General features: G+C 41.2%; 1 protein-coding gene across 1 annotated transcript in view; it reads left to right on the forward strand.

Annotated features, from left to right (window-relative positions):
• The window catches only part of CDH13 (cadherin 13), a 669381-nt gene that overhangs the window by 598439 nt on the left and 52257 nt on the right, over positions 1 to 18685 (forward strand). The window contains exons 9-10 of the mRNA XM_089539817.1: positions 3780 to 3962; positions 6147 to 6400. Coding sequence (XP_089395943.1) covers positions 3780 to 3962; positions 6147 to 6400 — 437 coding nt within the window. The remainder of the gene's footprint in view (positions 1 to 3779; positions 3963 to 6146; positions 6401 to 18685) is intronic.

Below are 18685 nucleotides of genomic sequence, written 5' to 3' on the forward strand. Positions count from 1 at the left end.
CATTCTTTTTCTGAATAGCTCTGGAGCCATTTCGCCACTGTATCTTTGCATTATGTCCCATCCCTGTGGGGTGTTCTAAGGTGACCATCAACTGCTGCAAGGAGGTTCACTTGCAAATAATGTTTTAGAAGATTCCTTTTAAACAGTTTGGCTCTGGAACTGAAAGAGACGATTCTTGCAGACTTCAGCAGGAGCTGTGTGATGTGATTTCACTTGCATACTTTCTGTACCCTACTATCATCATTGCTTGAGATCCTAAATTGGAGGTTGTTGTGTGTCTTCAAGTCACTTCTGATTTCTGGTTCAACCTAAGGTGAACCTATCACAGGAGTCCTAGCGTTGCATTTCTTGGAGGCTAAGAGTGTGTGACTTTCTCATGGTCACCCAGTGGATTTCCATGGGTTTTGGTAGGGATCCAAACCATGGTCTCACAGAGTGAAGTTGAAGGCTTTCATGGCCGGCATCCATAGTTTTTGGTGGTTTTTTTGGGCTGTGTGGCCATGTTCTAGAAGAGTTTCTTCCTAACGTTTTGCCAGCATCTGTGGCTGGCATCTTCAGAGTCTCTTCAGAACCCACAAAATCTATAGCCTCACAGAGACTTAGTCCGACACTCAAACCACTATACCAGGCTGGATCTTAAGGCTCCATAGTGTCAGTCTTCATGTGCAGAATTATGTAGTGCTGATGCTATGCAACCTTTGCATTATATCTCATTGCACAAGTGAAAGTGCACCTGCAATCGCAACCAGAAGCAAAACTGAATGGTTATCCCAATGTGCATTGGGATGCATGTGGACAACACGTGCATAACTCTACTTGCACAACTCAGGCAGTCCATATCAGACAAATATGTCCAGCTGCTTCCATAGGGGAACTTATGTACAAGATACCAGCCGTTTTCTGTCCATTAAGCTGAGCAGAGTAGTAACAACATTACAGCTTAAATGTGACAAGGGAAGCATTTGGGTGATTTTGTACCTCCTCTGGATGGAATTGGGGGGGGGGGGGAGAGAATCAAACAGATTTGTAGCCTTAGGGTGTTCTTATGTGGCCATTTGGTCTCACTAGCATGGATTACCTTCTGCCAGTTTTGGCTTGCCTGTCAGAGATAGCTAAGCATGTAAATCCCAGCTCAGTGTGTCCCTGTGCAGTAAATGGGACAATCATATATATATATATATATCTTTAACTGGAGTAGCTTCAAAATGACAGACCTTTTTCCAAGGTGGGATGTTTCAGAGAAATGTTGTGTGTTTTCATTGATTTTTATTCTATGAAATGTGAATTATTGCAACATGTGATAACTGCTTACCTTGTTGCATAAACTAGTCAAAAGAATAGCAGTGGATGGGCTGTTTGTGCCTTTGTGATAAGTTAGGCTATTCTGGCATGCTTCCTGTGTGTGCAAGAGAAACAAATACAATGATATTTTTTTATTTCTCCTCTACCCAAGTCTTGAGACAAGGTACAATATAGATTAAAACATGTAAAACCATTTAAAAAGTTAACTTAAAACAAGAGTTGCACTTGTTTTAACTTGTACGTCATCTTGTTTCCCAGTTCTGTGAAAAAGATCAGATACAGTATATAAACAATGATGATGATGATGATATAAACCATCTGTCCATTTGAGCATCATTTGCTTATCTCAGCACAGTTCAACCCATCTACCTTCTAAAAATGCAAATCCCTGACTTGTAATTCCATGTTAAGCTACATTTGAGAATGCAAACTCATCCTTAAAGTTTCCGCTTCTGGCCAGTTGCTCGCAATGAGATGAATAAATCTTTGCAGAAGGTTAAACTTGCCAGAAAGAGTATCCCACTTGGCATGTGAACAATGATAAATCCAGTGACCCAGTTTAAACCAACGGGGGATTTGGCCCAAGGTGATCTATTTCTAAATGATGGTTTTTAGACGGAGCCTGACAGCAACAGCTTAAATACACATCTGGGCTCATCTATTTTGTTCTCAATTGATTCTGGTGCTTCAGGGATGTGTAGATATTAAAAATGAACAAAAATCAATTAATGCATGATCTAATCATACCTAACAGGCACTGGAGGTTTGACTATCAGGGCAACTTGTTCCGGTCTAATGGCTTTTTGCAAGTAACACTCTGCAAAGGGGATATCATACTTGTGCTATTTTTTGAGTGTTGTGAATCTGTGGTGGACCATTTCAATTGCCCAGAGATGACAGCTGAGATTCAACTTTAGGTTCTTCGTAGATCAATTTCCACATGAAGAGTTATGCATTAATTGTGCTACTCTGTCCTTGTACTGAATGACAATGGTGCGCAAGTGAATGAAGACACCAACTGTGTAATTGAATGCACAACCAAAAGATCATGTGCAATGTGGATGTCCATCCATAGCTAATGTGCATGGGTGCCAACAGACAATGCGCAATGGGCATCCCTATCCACAAGACATGTACAGTATGCCTTCTTACACAGTGGACAGTGCGCATGCACATGTCTCTAGCTTTTCACTGAATGTGGCCATTGCACATCAGACAAAAATGTCCAGCCACTTCCACAGGGGAACATAATGCATGTGGAAGTCACCAAAATAACTTCAACCTAGATGATCTAATTTATCCTCACATAGGCATTTATGTGGCCAAAAGGCACCAGATCCATCTGATCTCAAAAGCTAATCAAGCTCAGCCCTGGATAGAACTTGGATGGGAGACCACTAACAAATACTAGGTGCTGTTAGCCTATACTTTAGAGAAAGGAACTGGCAAAACTATCTCTAGTATTCTTTGCCTAAGAAAACCCTATGGAATTAATGAGGTTGCCATAAGTAAGTCAAAAGGTGATTTGAAGGCACATAGATCCACAAACACGGCACACTAAAGGCATGTTCCTGCAATGTGAAAGTCTCCATAAGCATGCCAGATAGGAAGGGACCACAATTCAAAAGTATGAGAGTACAGTGGATGAGGATATAAAAATCACTCACAAAAAATTCCTTTCTCAATGAGAAAAGGTGTCTTGACCCATTAAGAAAGCCTATCCAGTTCTATAGGATTCTATAAGAATTTTTTAAACTGGGTTTTTGAACAAAAGGAATTCTCACAAAAATCATAGGAGGAGGATTTACACACACACACACACACACACACACACAAATGAGTTTTTTTCATAGCAATCTTCACCATCCTATGAAATATTTGCAATTGAAGAAAAATTTGATGCGAATTTGTGAAATAAACTTTGAGATGATCCTGTGTTCCTTCTTCAGAAATAACATTACAATTTCTGTGGATTAGAGAGGACAATGGCCTCTTATGGTTCAACTAAAGGGAAAAATATCTCACTTGAATGAATGGAGATTGCTTTGCAAAAACCCTGCTCTTAAAAGCATTCTACATTCTGGATGCATTTATTTTCTTAATAGTGTTTCAAAGCACCTTTATGTGTTTGGTGTTGCATCCTTTGCTATTAATGGAAGTTAACAAAAGATTTATTTCGATGTTGTTGTTGTTGTTCCTTGTTGAAGTGCATTCACAGCCTGCTTCAATCACGTTGTTCTTTGCCGATGATCTTTTAAGAACAGGGGTTGGGAAATGGCAATGCAGTGCCGCAGACTTTGTGCTTCATCAATGTATTATTTATGGCCTTTAGAAATTCAGTTTCACTCTGGGAGTAAGTTCTCCCTCCCTTTGGATACAGTGAATAATTAATAGCACCTTAAACAAATTTGTTGTGATGATGGCAGTCGTTTGTTTGATGGTTGTAACATTTTATTGCCTTCTTTATTAATTTTGAGTTCCAAGCCACGGTGAAGGAAGGCAGCACAGGCGTGATCGTGAATTTAACAGTCGAAGATCGGGACGACCCGGCAACGGGAGCATGGAGAGCGGTTTACACTATCATCAATGGCAACCCTGGCCAGAGCTTTGAAATCCATACAAATCCCAAGAACAATGAAGGGATGCTCTCTGTTGTCAAGGTGAGGGGGATGTGTGTTGACATCGCATATCTCAACTATCCAGAGCATGGATCTAGAAACCTGAATTCATTTGGTTAGTCCTAATTATGATAGACCTATTGAATCAAAGGTTGGATAATGAGCCATCATAGAGGCAAATCCCAATGCTTCTGGTTAGAGACTAAGCAGGATTCAACTCTAGAGAGCAAGATTTGGTACCGCTTCTGGCCGCAAGAGCCGTAAGAAATACAGTCTACTGAATGGGGCCAATAGAATTTCAGCACAGAGAAATTTAAGATACTTTACTTAGGCAGAAACATGAAATGCATAGATATAAGATGAAGGACACTTGGCTGAATGAAACTACATGTGAAAGGGATCTAGGAGACCCAGTAGACCACAAGTTGAACATGAATCAACAGTGCGATGGCACAGCTAAAAAGGCCAATACGATTTTAGGCTGCATCAATAGAAGTATAGTGTCTCTAGATCAAGGGAAGTAGTAGTGCCTGATGTTGCCCTGCAACACTGTTAGGAACATTCTTAATTTTCACCTGCACCTGTTGGCAGTGGTGTCATTCAAAATACTTAACAACTGGTTCCCTTTCCCAGCATTCCCTCATGGCTCCATAGGATCCTGTCCTTCCCTCCCACTGAACCTGTCTGTTTTATCCACATTTGCAATGCTACAAAAGTAAATAAAGGGCATCTATCTATCTATCTATCTATCTATCTATCTATCTATCTATCTATCATCTAGGTGTTACATTGGTTGAGATGAAAAAGGACCCTAAAAGCAGAAATCAACAGATACGTTGGACATTTTTTTTAAATCCCACCTAGGGTCTTTCTTTCTTTCTTTCTTTCTTCCTTCCTTCCTTCCTTCCTTCCTTCCTTCCTTCCTTTCCTTCCTTCCTTCCTTCCTTCTGGGAAAACCCTGTACATGGCCAGTAGCTAAAGTTTGCGGTCATTATTTGCAGCTGATTTGAATGGGTATTTGGTAGATCTCATTCTCTGTAGATTCTACAACAAAGTGAATCTGGGAACATAAATTGCCCCATCATAGTGCATGAGGGTTAAATTTAAGAAACAAAACTGAATTGTGGCCTCACAAGGGCTCATTCCCTGCTTATTTCCTTGATCAAGAAAAGAACCTCTATGAAATAAACAATGTTAGTCAATGGCAGATGAGTGTTCCCATTGTATGGATGGATGGTAAACCTATGGCAAGTTTTAGCTAGATTTAAAGGAGATATCCAAGGTTCTGGACCTATTTGGGAATTGTGTTCAAAGCTATTCTGAAGCCTGGGTTAAAGACTGATGTTCCACTGACACTAGTCATCACAAACCCCATCACCTTCTGATGTCACTTACCCCAACACTGTCATGGACCGCCATGGGCCTTAGTTAGAGGCACAGTCAGAGGACTCAGACTCTGAAGACATGGAGGAGGCTGAGACAGGGGCAGATCTGGGGCTGCCTGGATCTGGATTCCTAGAAGATGCAGAGGGAGAAACAGACTCTATGGACTCTAGGCTGCAAGTGTTAGGACCTGTGCAGAGAAGACATGTCAAGGAGTCTTTGAGGCATTCTTCCAGGCTAGAAGCCAAGAGGAGAACTAATAGGTTTCAGCTAAGAGAAGCAGAGGCCTTTTAAAAGACCTCCACCAGCAGAGGTTCTTTGCAGCCGACAAGCAGTCTTGCAGCCTTGTTGTTCTGGTGTTCCTTGCTCTTTGATTCATGACTCTGGTTATCTGACCCCTGGCCTTGCCTTGTGACTACGCTCTTGCCTCTGCCCTTTGCTGTGACTGGACTCTGGACTATTCCTTTGTATATTCCCCTGCTGTGCTGCCCTCAGTAGAGGTAAGCAGGACAAACACATTCAAAGAGGAGAGGTTCCTGAGGCTTTTCTCCCTGGGTCACATCACTGATTTTTCTAAGATTATTTCCCATTTGGAAGGTGTCTGTGAGAATGAGGAATGCCTAAACCTGCTTTTTCCATCATTGTTTTGCTCTTGTCAAATGCAATGCATCTAAACTTTCCTTTAGATGCATTGCATTTGACAAGAGCAAAACAATGATGGAAAAAGCAGGTTTAGGCATTCCTCAGCCCATATGTTAAAGAAAATGAGATAACACCTGAGAGAATGGTTTTGTCTTATAAACATCAAAAGCTGCTATAATTCTGCATACTCCTGTCTTTCAGCCTTTGGACTATGAGATTTCAGCTTTCCACACACTGCTGATCAAAGTCGAAAATGAAGATCCATTGGTTCCAGACATCGCATATGAAACCAGCTCCACCGCAACTGTTCAGATCACTGTTTTGGATGTTAATGAGGGCCCTGTTTTCCACCCAGACCCAATGACTGTCACAAAGCAGGAAAACATACCCATTGGAAGCGTTGTGTTAACCGTCAATGCCACAGATCCAGACACATTGCAACATCAGACTATAAGGTGGGTAGAATATTCCTGGATCACAGTTGACTACTACTGTTACCAATGTTTTCCCATCACCTTGATGAAATAGATAGGAAATCTGTCTCAGATATTCGGGGATTCGGATTTTCAAATTCACCCCAAAACATAAAGCTCTAAATGCAGCTGTTAATCTCAACTCTTAGTCCATGAATCATGCATGCATTTTGAGTTACCATTCAGCAACTGAATTAACCGATCAACTGTAGTTTGGACTAGCATTTGGATATAGCATCCAGTTTTTCATGTCGGATGGATGGGTTGGTTGGTTGATAGCATAAATGCATGTCTGGGATGAATAGTGTTATTAGAGCACTGCCAAATGCTTGAAAACCAGAGACTAAAAACTGATGAAAAACTTAACTCTGAGACTCCTTACTAGGATATACAAGTTGTGATGACCAAGTTGTAAATTTATTTTTTCTTCTTTTCGTTTCTTTGTCTGTTCCCATCTGAATAGATCCATGGTTCTCCATGCAGAACTATATGTTACTCCAGGCTTGGATTGAGGTGCTATATAGATAGATATAGATATAGATGGAAAAATATCTCCTTTGTTTTGTAGGCTGAATGACATCCATGTTTAATTCCCACTTCAGTAGTAAAATTACAATAATTAATCCCAATTTTTTCAAGGCTACTAGGAAATAAATATCCTTCACCAGAACACATGTTTCTTTAAAGTCTGAATGGTGAGGGAAAGGACTACCTAGGATCACAACTGTGAACTGCCGTCTCCAGTAATATCATAATAATATTCCACAGGCAATCCACAAGGAAGCCAAGGGAGAGTGTAGGATATTAAATGTTGCCATAGCCTCATGTTTAAAGAATGACAAATCAATTTTAATGCCATTTTGCGACTTACGAATGCAGCCTCCTGTTCGGACTCTCCTGCAGCCACAGCATGTGCGAATATATCTGATTATTCCCATCTACCAGCACTTTTGCACACTCCTGTGGAGAGAGAAAGCTATGTATTTTTCACTCCAAAATAGACTGGCTATTTGAAATTGAGATCACTTGGAAATGTAGCAACAGCAAAGGCTGTGATGGCAGCCTGACACCAGAGCCATCCGTCTTGATGACAGATCAGCTGTGATGTGATCAGGGAGGCCTTTGAAGACAGTTATCATCCCAGCTCACAGCCACATGCATTCGCAAGTTGCGCAGTAGGGCCTTGTCGAAGTCAAACCACCTGCATAAGGTTCCTATGTGGAAGTGGTTGCGTAGTTGAAGTACCAAGGCTGCAGAAGCCTGTGGTACCATTGCACATGGATGTTCGATTACATATTTGGCATCTTGATTTAGTTGTGCAAGCCAAACCAAGGGTCGTCTAGCACAATTAATGCATCAATCCATGTGTGGGGATTTAGGTGCACAACCACAATGCAGGCCTTGGCTTTTGAACCCCTGTTTGTGTAGGTGTGTCCTTCATTATTCATTGTCTTGTACAGGAATTGCCAGGTTGTTTGGAAAGGGATTACTTATGCTAGAAAGGTGCTATCTTTGAAATTTATTATAATATATTTATAATATATATTTTTATATTACTGGAAAGAAGCTCTTTTTCAAAACTATATGGTCTTTTGCACCTCGGACATTCCTGGAAAAGAAAGCAGAAAGCATGGGGTTTTCTTGGCAAGCTTCATCCAGAGGGAGTGTTGCCACTGACTTCCTCAGAGGCTGAGAGAGTGTGATTTGCCCAAAGTCACCTTTTCGTTTTTCACAACCAAGTTGGGTCCAAATCCTGCTCTCCAGAGTTGTAGTCTAACATTCAAACCATTACACCACTTTGGCTCTCTAGAACTCTTTACCTTATGTGGGGTGGGAGCAACCATCTATTGGGAGGGCTTGGTCTTATAAATTGCTTAGGGCACCAGAGTGAATACTTGCAAAAGGATATAGAAGTTGCATTCATCCGGCATCATCTGTTTCTAATTTAGAAGAACTCAGAGGTAACTATGTGCTAATTGATTTCTAAGGCCCCAAAGCTACTATATCTGGAATGCAGAAGATCTGGGCCTTCAGGTATTGTTGGACTCCAATTCAGATCTGCCTAGGTCTAATAGGAATCACTGTCTAACAGTATGGAAGATGAAGCTTCATATTGTCAAGATCGCGTAGTCATTTGAGTCCAAAATTACCCATTTGCCAAGCAGTTTCCAGTTCCAAAAGGTGATGTTTAAGAAGGAAGGAAGGAAGGAAGGAGAGAGGCACGGCACATGTCTCATTTGGCAAGGAAAATATTTCTTCTGCTGTACATGTGAGGGACCAAAATGAGCAGCAATCATTTCAGTAGAGCAGTCTGAGTGAAGTGGAAGGAAGAATAATGCAGATGAGGATTTAAACAGATTTGAGCATTCAAATTGTAATGTAAGGTGAGAAAAGGTAAGGTATATAATTAGAGAGTTCAATTCCTGCATCGTTAAAACTCCTAGTTAAGACCAAGAATGAATATTTCATGCCTCAGTGTCAGGAATAACTATGCGCTCTGCCCTGAACAGGTGTCATTCCCTGATTTATTTATTTTATTTAATGTGTGTGTGTGTGTGTGCATGTAAAATTACGGATTTCATTTTAGTTCATTGCTCCAGGGATCCTTAATGTCATTCCTAGTGTCCTGGTATCTGTTGATGGATGGACAAAGACTGGAATTTCTATTACGTATCAAAATCATCAATATGATGCTTCTCAACCCTCACTCGGGCTCATAAAACCTTGTTTGCGGATGGAAAATGTGTCCTTTACTGTTGGCTTTTGATTAGCAAATATGGTGCTCAGGTTCTTGATAGGTGCAGCTATTTTCGAGGAGGGATTTTGATATATCAAATCAAATAAAAGCATAATAAAGTAAACAAGAAAAGCCACATTAATTATTTGCAGCCTTTGATCTTTTCTACTGGAGAAGAGCTTGTCCTGAGATAATGCAGAAGTAATATGAAATGAGTGATGAAAAATAGTACCCATCTCCTTTGAATGCCAGATTCATTGTTACCCCTTCCTTCCTTCCTTCCTTCCTTCCTTCCTTCCTTCCTTCTTTTTTCAAACCTGGCCCAATGATTTTGCCCAAATTTTATATCACAATTGCAAATGCATGCTGCCGTTGGCATTAGGAGCACATCAGGAGCACACTGGTTTGCTTTGCGAATAGCATAACATAGTCAGATAGAACAGCAGAAATCCCCTTGGCTATGTACCGCGAGTCGCAATCTACAGCAGATGAGTTTGCAATCTTGAATAACAATGGCACAGGAGCCAACAAAAAAGACTCCCCAAGCTCATAACAACACTTAGACCACATCTCGCAGTGCCAAGTTCAAGGGCTTCCCCCCTCCTCCTTCCCCTGAGGAGAGGTTTTCTTTCTTCGTGTTGAATATCTAGAAAAACAGCAAGAGTAACAACATGAAAAGCAGATTGCTGGGGTTTGGGGAGCAGCCAGAGATTCCACATGAACAAAGATGTCAAGAGAGATGGCTCTAAAAGGAGGAAGAAACCAGTTGGATTATGGAAGAGGTCAAGAATACTGTATGGTATACAAATGCAAGTGCCTTATGCGAAAGAGTAGAAGATCATACTGTTAACAGATAATAATAATAATAATAATAATAATAATAATAATAATTTTTTATTTATATGCCACCTCTCTCGCAAGATCAAGGTGGGTTACAGCATCAGATAAAAGACAATATAAAATACAACGTCGAATTAAAATACATCTCATTAATTCCCTTCCCCTCAACCATCCTTTAATAAAATAACATTAAACAATCAAAGAATTAAAAATGGAAAAATTAAAAATTTACAATAATCACCAATCATCAAACAATCAAGCCAGTCGGAGACAAAGGGATGGGCAATTTGGGTCTTCACTGTGATGGTCTATGTTCATGGAAGACCGGGTGGGTGATTATGGGAAGGCCTGTCAGAAGAGATCCGTCTTGACAGCCCTCTTGAAGCTGTCAAGGTTGGAAATGGCCTGGATCTCCTTTGACAGGCCATTCCATAATTAGGGAGTGGCTGATGAGAAGGTAACCGTGGTCAACCTGGTCTTTATTGGTTGAAAGAGGTTCTTCCCAGAGGACCTAACTGTACGGGACAGATTGTATGGAAGGAGGCGGTTCCAGAAATTGACTGGACCCAAGCCATGTAGGGCTTTAAAGGTCATAACCAACACCTTGTATTGTGCCCGGAAATTAATAGGCAACCAGTGAAGAGATTTTACAATGGGTGTAATGTGGTCACTCTAGCTGTCCCAGTGAACACTGTGGCTGCCATATTTTCATAGAATCATAGAGTTGGAAGAGACCCCAAGGGCCATCCAATCCAACCCCCTTCTTCCATGCAGGAACTTTCAATCAAAGCATACCCGACAGATGGCCATCCAGCCTCTGTTTAAAGACCTCCAAGGAAAGAGACTCCACTACACTCCGAGGGAATGTGTTCCATCCAAGCCATTGATAAAGATGTTGAATAGCACTGGGCCCAGGACAGAGCCCTGTGGGACTCCACTGGTCACTTCTCTCCAGGATGAAAAGGAGCCATTGTTGAGCACCCTTTGGGTTCGGCCGGTCAACCAATTAACAAATCCATTTGTACTAACTGAAGTTTCTGGACTGGGCACAAGGGTAGCCCCATGTAGAGTGCATTGCAGAAATTGAGTTGTGAGGTTGCCAGTGCATGCACTACAGTTTCTAGTTAATTTAACTAACTTGAGGATGGGGAAGAGAACATGCTGTATGTGTAGATGGCCCATGGTTTCTGCAGTTAAAAGGATCAGGTTGCTTATGATGGGAAAGATTCTTGTTTTGAGACCCTGCGAAAGCTGTTGCCAATCAGATCTTCTGAGATAGTTGCCCCAAAGATCTGACTCGCTGTTAAGGTATTTTCATACTGTTGTATCTTCCACAGTTTTCCAGGTAAGTACAATAATATCATACTCATCAACCAAAGCCAGTAAGCTAGTATCCTAAGGCAGGATGAGAAGAATCCTTTTCTGTGTGCAGTTGTGTTGAATATGATAGTTTTGACACATGTTGTGTGCCAAGAAACCTTTCGCTCTTAAAATTACTGCTAATGGATCCTTAGATGAAATGAACTGACAATTCTTAAATTTGATTTCTTATCGATAAAAGCATTTGAGGAAGTAGACTGAAGTCTACGAAAAGTCATGCAGCTAACTTCTTTCTTTCAGTTCGTCTCAAAGGTGCTACAAGATCTGTCTGCATACTTTCTTATCCATAGACTGCCATCAGTTTTGTATCAGATTTGAAAGTTTGATTTTGGGGTACCTTTTCATTACCTCTGAAATGTTCATCAGTCGCGCGCATGTGTGCAAAAGAGAGAGAGTAAAAGGCCAACTCTAATAATATCTTCTACCATGGGAAATTAAAAGAAGAACCTCATTCTCCAAAATCCATTATTAACAGTAGATTTTAATTAAACATATTTGCTGGCTTCAATAATTTGTCTCTATGGAAAAAGACCAGGTATGCCTTTCCAACATGGGCGCAACAGGTCCAGAGACTGCAAATACGTAGACTTCAAATCCAGTATAAATAAGTTGTTTACTACGCTGTAGTGGTAATTTTTAATTAAAAAACACACTCTCTGCTTTCATATTTTATTGTGGCGATATATTTTTATTACCTACTGTGCTTCTGGAGTTTTAATTATTTATGTAAATATATTACTGCAACTTTCATTCTCGGGGAAATTATGTGACTGGATCTGTCCTTACCAAAGGCAGGAAATCATCTCTGATTATGGCTTTGCAACATGTCTAACGGATTAAATAGCCATATTAAAATTATGCACATATTGTCTGGAAAGAGATGTCTGTCTCTGTCTAGGTAGCTAGATGCAGATGTGGGTGTGTGTTTGTGTAGTAGATGGGTTGGTGCATCTACACTGCACAATTAATGCAGTTATTTAGCCTCCTCTGTCAAAGAGCTCTAGTACCACAACAAACTACAAATCCCAGGAGTCCATACGATGGACCTATGACAGTTAAGGCAGTGTTAAACTGCATTAGTCCTACAGTGGAGATTAGATTTTAAGCATGTGTAAGTTCCCCCACAGAAGTGGTTGGACATTTTGGTCCACTGCGGAACAGCTGTGTTTAATTCAAGATTGCACAAGGGGACTCGAGCGTACAGTGCCATTGCATTGCACATGGTTGTATGTGTCCAATGTGCATGGTTGTGCATTGTGCATTCACACTGCATATAGCTGAACATTACACAAAGAAACATCCATGCATATTTGGTTGCACATTCAGTTGCTCAGTGTCACCATTCGTTAATGAGCCAGCATTGAGTAATCGCTATGTAACTCTTTGAGTGTGAAGTTATGTTCCACCTCCTCGATGTGGATCTTGGTCTATGTGTAACAAACAGAAGCAATGGTAATTCAGTGCTGATGCTCTGGTGGGAATCCACGAAACACAGATAGTTCAATGAGATGGCAAGGAGAAAAATTCTTAGATCTTTGTGTTGAGTGACCAGCTGCTCCCTTTGAGAACAAGACGCAGAAGAACCCTTCTGAAACTATTATGAGATACTGGAGAACATTTTGTCTCTTGCAGTTGCCAGTAGGAACCCATGAGAAGTTAAAGAGAAACTTAACAGGGAAAATATATATTCAGATAAGTGAGCCAGTGTGTTATCAAGGTTTGAGTGTTCAACTAGATCTCTGGGAGTCCAGGGTTCAAATCCTTACTCAGCCATGGAAACCCATTGGGTGACTTTGGGCAAGTCACACTCTCTCAGCCTCAGAGGAGGTCAAACGCAAACCTCTCCTGAACAAATCTTGCCCATGAAACTCTGTGAGAGGTTCGTCTTAGGGTCGCTATAAGTCAGAAATGACTTGAAGGCACACAACGCCAGCAACAGTATCTGGATGTACAATTCAGGAATGCAAAGCCAAGATTTCCAAAATCCATTCATGGGAGACATTGATGTGTGAAAGATGTCCATGTAGTGGTCCTCCACCACTCCTGTACATTTTAGAAACTAAAGAGAACTCAGCTGAACAGTGTGAGGACTAGCTTACTTCTGTTGTCCCTATTTATGCTGCCAATCACTAGCTCTCTGTGTGCATTGAAAGCATAAGCTATGAGTCATGAAACTAATTCTAGAAATGTATTTCATACTCTGCTGCCAGCTTCATCAAGCAGAGCTGAGCACCCTCTGTCAAAAAACGCGATGGGAGCTGAGAAATACCATTCCTGGCCACAACGGTGCAGGGATTAATTTTGCACTCTCTTTATTATAGGCATGGGCCAATAAGCTTGCCGCTGGATTACTCGGCAACCTCATTTCGAAAGGCGCCATATATATAAATAATGGGAAAGGTCTTGAACCACGAGTCTCTGCTTTTATGTAGTTAAGCACTCCGTCATTGTTAATGTGCCTTCCAGAGTTTGAAAGTTTATGTCTGCAGCGGTTCCTGTAGTTGCGAGATTTCTTCCCCCGGTGCAGAGGGAGATATATATATATATATATATATATATATATATATATGATCTATTGGCCTAAATTAATAGCCCGCCACTTCACCTTTTCTCTCTCTTTCTCTCTCTGAGGATATATCCTGAGGGTTTTAATCTCTAAGCTACACTAAGGGCTTTAGGAGCTGGCGATTTCGGATTCTACCCACAATCTCTCCTTTGAGAATATCGGACTGATTCTCTAAATCTGTTACCATCACTAAAGGAGCCTTGGGCATAGTGGTTTCTGCTAGAAAAGTACAGCAATAGAAGCCTGTCTCAGAGAATTCAACTCTGCGAATTTGCATCACACTACAAATCCCAGGGTTCTGGGGGCTGGAGCCATGGCAGATCGGATGGTGTCAGACTCACACAAGTGCAAAGGCCATTGGCCAAAAGCAATAACATTTAACTGACTGACTGACTGACACACAGGTGAAATCAGAAAAGAATCTAGGTTCTTGATCCTCCTTCTTCCAACTTATTCCGGACTTTCTTTGGCCAGATTCCCACTACCTTTTAAACCGGATCGCAAATTGGTTTGAACCGGTTCAAATAACCTTGGTCCCCATTTAAACCAAATTGTTGAAGTGATTCCAAGAGGGAGGCCATGCGCTAGACCTGTGTCTTTTTGATGCTGATGTTTTCTGTGTTTTTTTGGATAAATCGATTCCACGCAAGTGTGAACTACATGCTGATCGGAATCGATTTAAATTTGCCCTTCGGCCGGCTGGAGCGGGTCCGTTTTGAATAGATTCATGCAGGAATGTGAACCATAAGTGAGTTATTTTAAAGGGGGAAAATGCGATTAGGGCAAATGTAATTGGAACCACATTCCGCTGCCAAATCGATCCATTGATTCAGATTGCACACCAATTTAAGTGGGAATGAGGCCTTTCTGTTTTAAGAGCATGAGAATGCTATTTGGGTTCACTGAGGAAATTGTTAAAATGCATGAGAGTTATTGTTTTAGGGGGTTTTTTTTGGGGGGGGGGTTTGTCCAATAAACTTTTCTATTATTGCAGTAATAGGGGGGAAATACCTCATGGAATTAATGAGTGACTTTTGCTATTAACCTTTGTTAAAGGAAAGAGGAAAAAAGATCCAGTTTCTGTAAAATGGTTGCAGAGTGGAAATGAAAGTATGCATTTTTGTTATGCAGCTGAGGGACTATAAATCACTTAGGAAATGAAGTTGTGCAGATTGTAGATTGTGTATCTATAAGAGAGGTAGACAACTGCACAAGAACCAAGAGGCAATTTGATGCCCTGACCCCAAACTATATTTAATATTTAATATTCATTTGAGTCCTTCCCAAAATGGTAGCAAAATGGTGCCATTTTGAGAAGGACTTCAGTGAAAATAGAAGTACTCAGGGGTACTGCCACCCTTTTTGTGGGTTTGGCACAAATCCCCTCCAAATCAAACTACTTTTTAAAAGGAGAAGAGACTTATGGTACTGGCAAGAGCACTTAAAATGCACTTAAAAATGGAGTCCAGTAACCACATCATAATGGAGTGTTATGCCATCTATGGGCACCCATAACTCTCCATTACTATATGGTTCAAAGCTGAATCAGGGAGTGGACCCAAACTGCAATCCTGCCTATTTGGGGGGGGAACGTAGCCCTATCCAGCACAGACTGAACCTCTCTGTTTCAATATCTGGCTTTTGACAGAAATGTTTTAATCTGGACTATAAAGGAACTATCCATACTGCCAAACCTCTTTGAGTGATAGATTTCAGCGCCTTGGATAACTCCTTCAAAGTACAGCCTCAAGCGCTAACATGGAAGCCACCATCCACTCCAAACCATTATGATCACACTTTATCTTTATGGCCTGCGATTCCTTTTCAGTGCAAAGTATCTTTGCATCCTTCCTCACACTGAACACAAACAGCAGTTACAAGACAAGTCCTTTTTTTTTGCTCCCATGGGGGAAAAATATTTTGAGCGAACTAGAGAAGGAATTTCAATCCAGCTTTAAATCGTCCCACTCAGAATTTCTTCTTCACTATTCTTATGTGCCTGAAGGTGGCGCTATGAGTTGAGTAAGTTCACTCCCTTCCCAAGTAGGTCGGTTGGCCTATGTGATGGGCTTTGAGTGCGAAAGGCGTCACTTTACCAGGCAGAGCAGTTTCCACCTGCAGAAGTGACAGCAAAGAAAATTGTATGGCTTTACCAATTCCTGAGATGCGTCTGTGTGTCTGTAATTTTGCTTTGTTTTGGTTTTGCTTAAGTCCCCAGTAACATCGTTCCATTTTGTGTTGCGCCTCGAGGGGCAGTGTGACAGTGAGTGAATATATAAGTAAATAAATAAAAACCCCAGAAACATTTTGGCACAGCATGTAATAACAAGTGTAAGAAACTCAACTGAATGTGTGATACATGAAATGCCTAAAACGTAATCCAACTGCTTTTCAAGAGGAAAAGGAAAGGAAAAGGAAGAAAGGCTTCCTCCACTCAAGGCAAAACTCAAGTAGATCTCTCCATAGAGTCCACACAACCAAGTGGTGATGCCTTCAGTTCACATCTAGTTCCTGGTGGCTTCCAAAGTGGAACCAGTTCAGTTGTCATTGTGGTTGACTGTGGAATAGCGTTATGCCACTACTATGTTTCCCCGAAAATAAGACACTGTCTTATCTTTATTTTTCCTCAAGAAGACACACTATGACTTATTTTCAGGGGCTGTCTTGTTTTTATTACGTATGGTACAGCAATCTACATTTATTCAAATACAGTTAAGTCGTCTTCTTCTGGAACATCGTCATAACTCTCCAAAGCCGGAATTCCATCCTGAATTTCTTGCGACTCCATTTCCTTTAGAACCATTGGCCCCAATCTTTCCGCTCCCTTCTGTTCCACGCCAGGCCTATCACTATATCTTATTTTCGGGGTATGGCTTATATTGCACAAATGCTTAAAAATCCTGCTACGGCTTATTTTATGGGTATGTCTTATTTTCGGAGAAACAGGGTACTACTGGAGTAGTGAAAATGTGTCCGTGCATAGGAATTCTTTCTTTGAAATATTAGCCTCCTACTGCTTTGTGCCATCACCAAGACACCGAAAGGTTCCTCAGAGTGCAATTTAGAAAAAGAAGTATGCCTTTGCAAATAAGAAAGAGAGAGAGAGAGAGAGAGAGAGAGAGAGAAAGAAAGAAAGAAAGAAAGAATAAATCCTTGATCCTTAATGCTTCAGTTGTGCTAAGCTACTTCATTACAGAATTGTGAGAGTGCACAACCCAATTGTGTTACAGGATTGTGACATTACACAACCCAGTTGCAATAGAATTGCAGTGCTACATCATGTAGTAAAACCTCAATTGTGCTACACTCACTCTTTAAAGTGGTGTCAGGGACTTGGAGGCCAGATGCATTGCCCCAGGGATTCACTTTGCCCTGCCCTGCTATTTAATGATGTACCATTACATTGTATACGTGAATGGTTAAAACCAGCGCTAATATCTGGAGAAGTAGCATCACTTTCCCAAGGCATACAATCTACGTGGGTATCTGGGTATGGGGCCATCCGGTAGATAGCTGAGCAAGGCCAGCAATGTTGTTCCTCCCATTCCTGGTAACTGTAGAATGACTTTTTCAAGCAGCTCCCATACTAAGAAGATACAGAGTATGATGAAATGTGAGAAACTAGGAAATCTATAGACAGCTTACAGTCAGATGACAGTCTTGCAGATTTTCAGAGTCATGGTACCCATGCATCCTACAGGGATCATAGAAGTATCCTATGCAGAAGTATATAGCTACAACACTCCTGAGAGATGACCACCAACCTTTGTTTAAAAGCCTCCAAAGAAGCAGAGTCCACCACTCTCCCAGGCAGTCTATCCCATCATCAAACAGTAAAGAAATTCTTTCTAATGCATAGGTGGAATCTCTTCTTGTTGTCATTTGGATCCATTGGTTGCAGTTCTAGTCTCTGTAGCAGCAAAAAAACCAAACTTTGTTCCAGCTTCTGCCTGGCATCCTTTCAAATATTTAAAGATGACTATCATATCACCTCTTGATCTTCTCTACCCCGAGCTAAACATACCGATTGCTCTAAGCTGTTCCTCATAGAGCTTGGTTTCCAGGCCTTTTATTATCTTGGTTGCCCTCCTGTGAGCATGTCATCGTATCTTACCACTCCATTCCTTCTCCGTTCTTTGTCACAGATGATGGTTTAATGCAAAGGGATACGAATCCCCCTGGGCTGGATGAATCTTCAGAACAACTCTTTCCCCTCTTCTCAGTGTAATTTCCCCCGGCTTCTTGTTTTAAGTGCAAAGCAGAGAGAGCTGGTAATCCTTCAAGCATGTCTACTCAGGCTGTTAGAGCTTGACATGGGCATCGGCCAATTTGGCAAGACACCGTAAGGTTGTTGTACTGTGCAGCAAGGACAGTATTGTTGAAATGGAAGTGGACATGCAAACCCAATGTTCTTTAATTGCTCGCACATGATGCCAGAAATCATATTTCAAGCGGCTGGCAAGAGTGGCATCACCCTGTCCTTGTGGAACTCCTCTCCCTAATCTTCTGACTCTCAGCCAATTTGCAAAAACTGTTGGGATTTACTCCTTTTACTAAATTTCAACCACTGCCCCCAGTGAGAACCTCTTCACCATTCTTTCTAATACACAGAAACACATTTCATCAAAGGCACAGTGTGTGACTGTTGATGCTTGCACTGGGTTTTGAAGTAATGAGCGTCCTTTAAGGAAAAAGAGTGTGCCGTCTCAACTCAAGTTTTCCTATCTATATATTTGATATTGAT

This window comes from Sceloporus occidentalis, unplaced genomic scaffold (assembly GCF_023333645.1).
Source record: "Sceloporus occidentalis isolate IW3139 unplaced genomic scaffold, rSceOcc1.0.p SCAF_10, whole genome shotgun sequence".
NCBI lineage: Eukaryota > Metazoa > Chordata > Lepidosauria > Squamata > Phrynosomatidae > Sceloporus > Sceloporus occidentalis.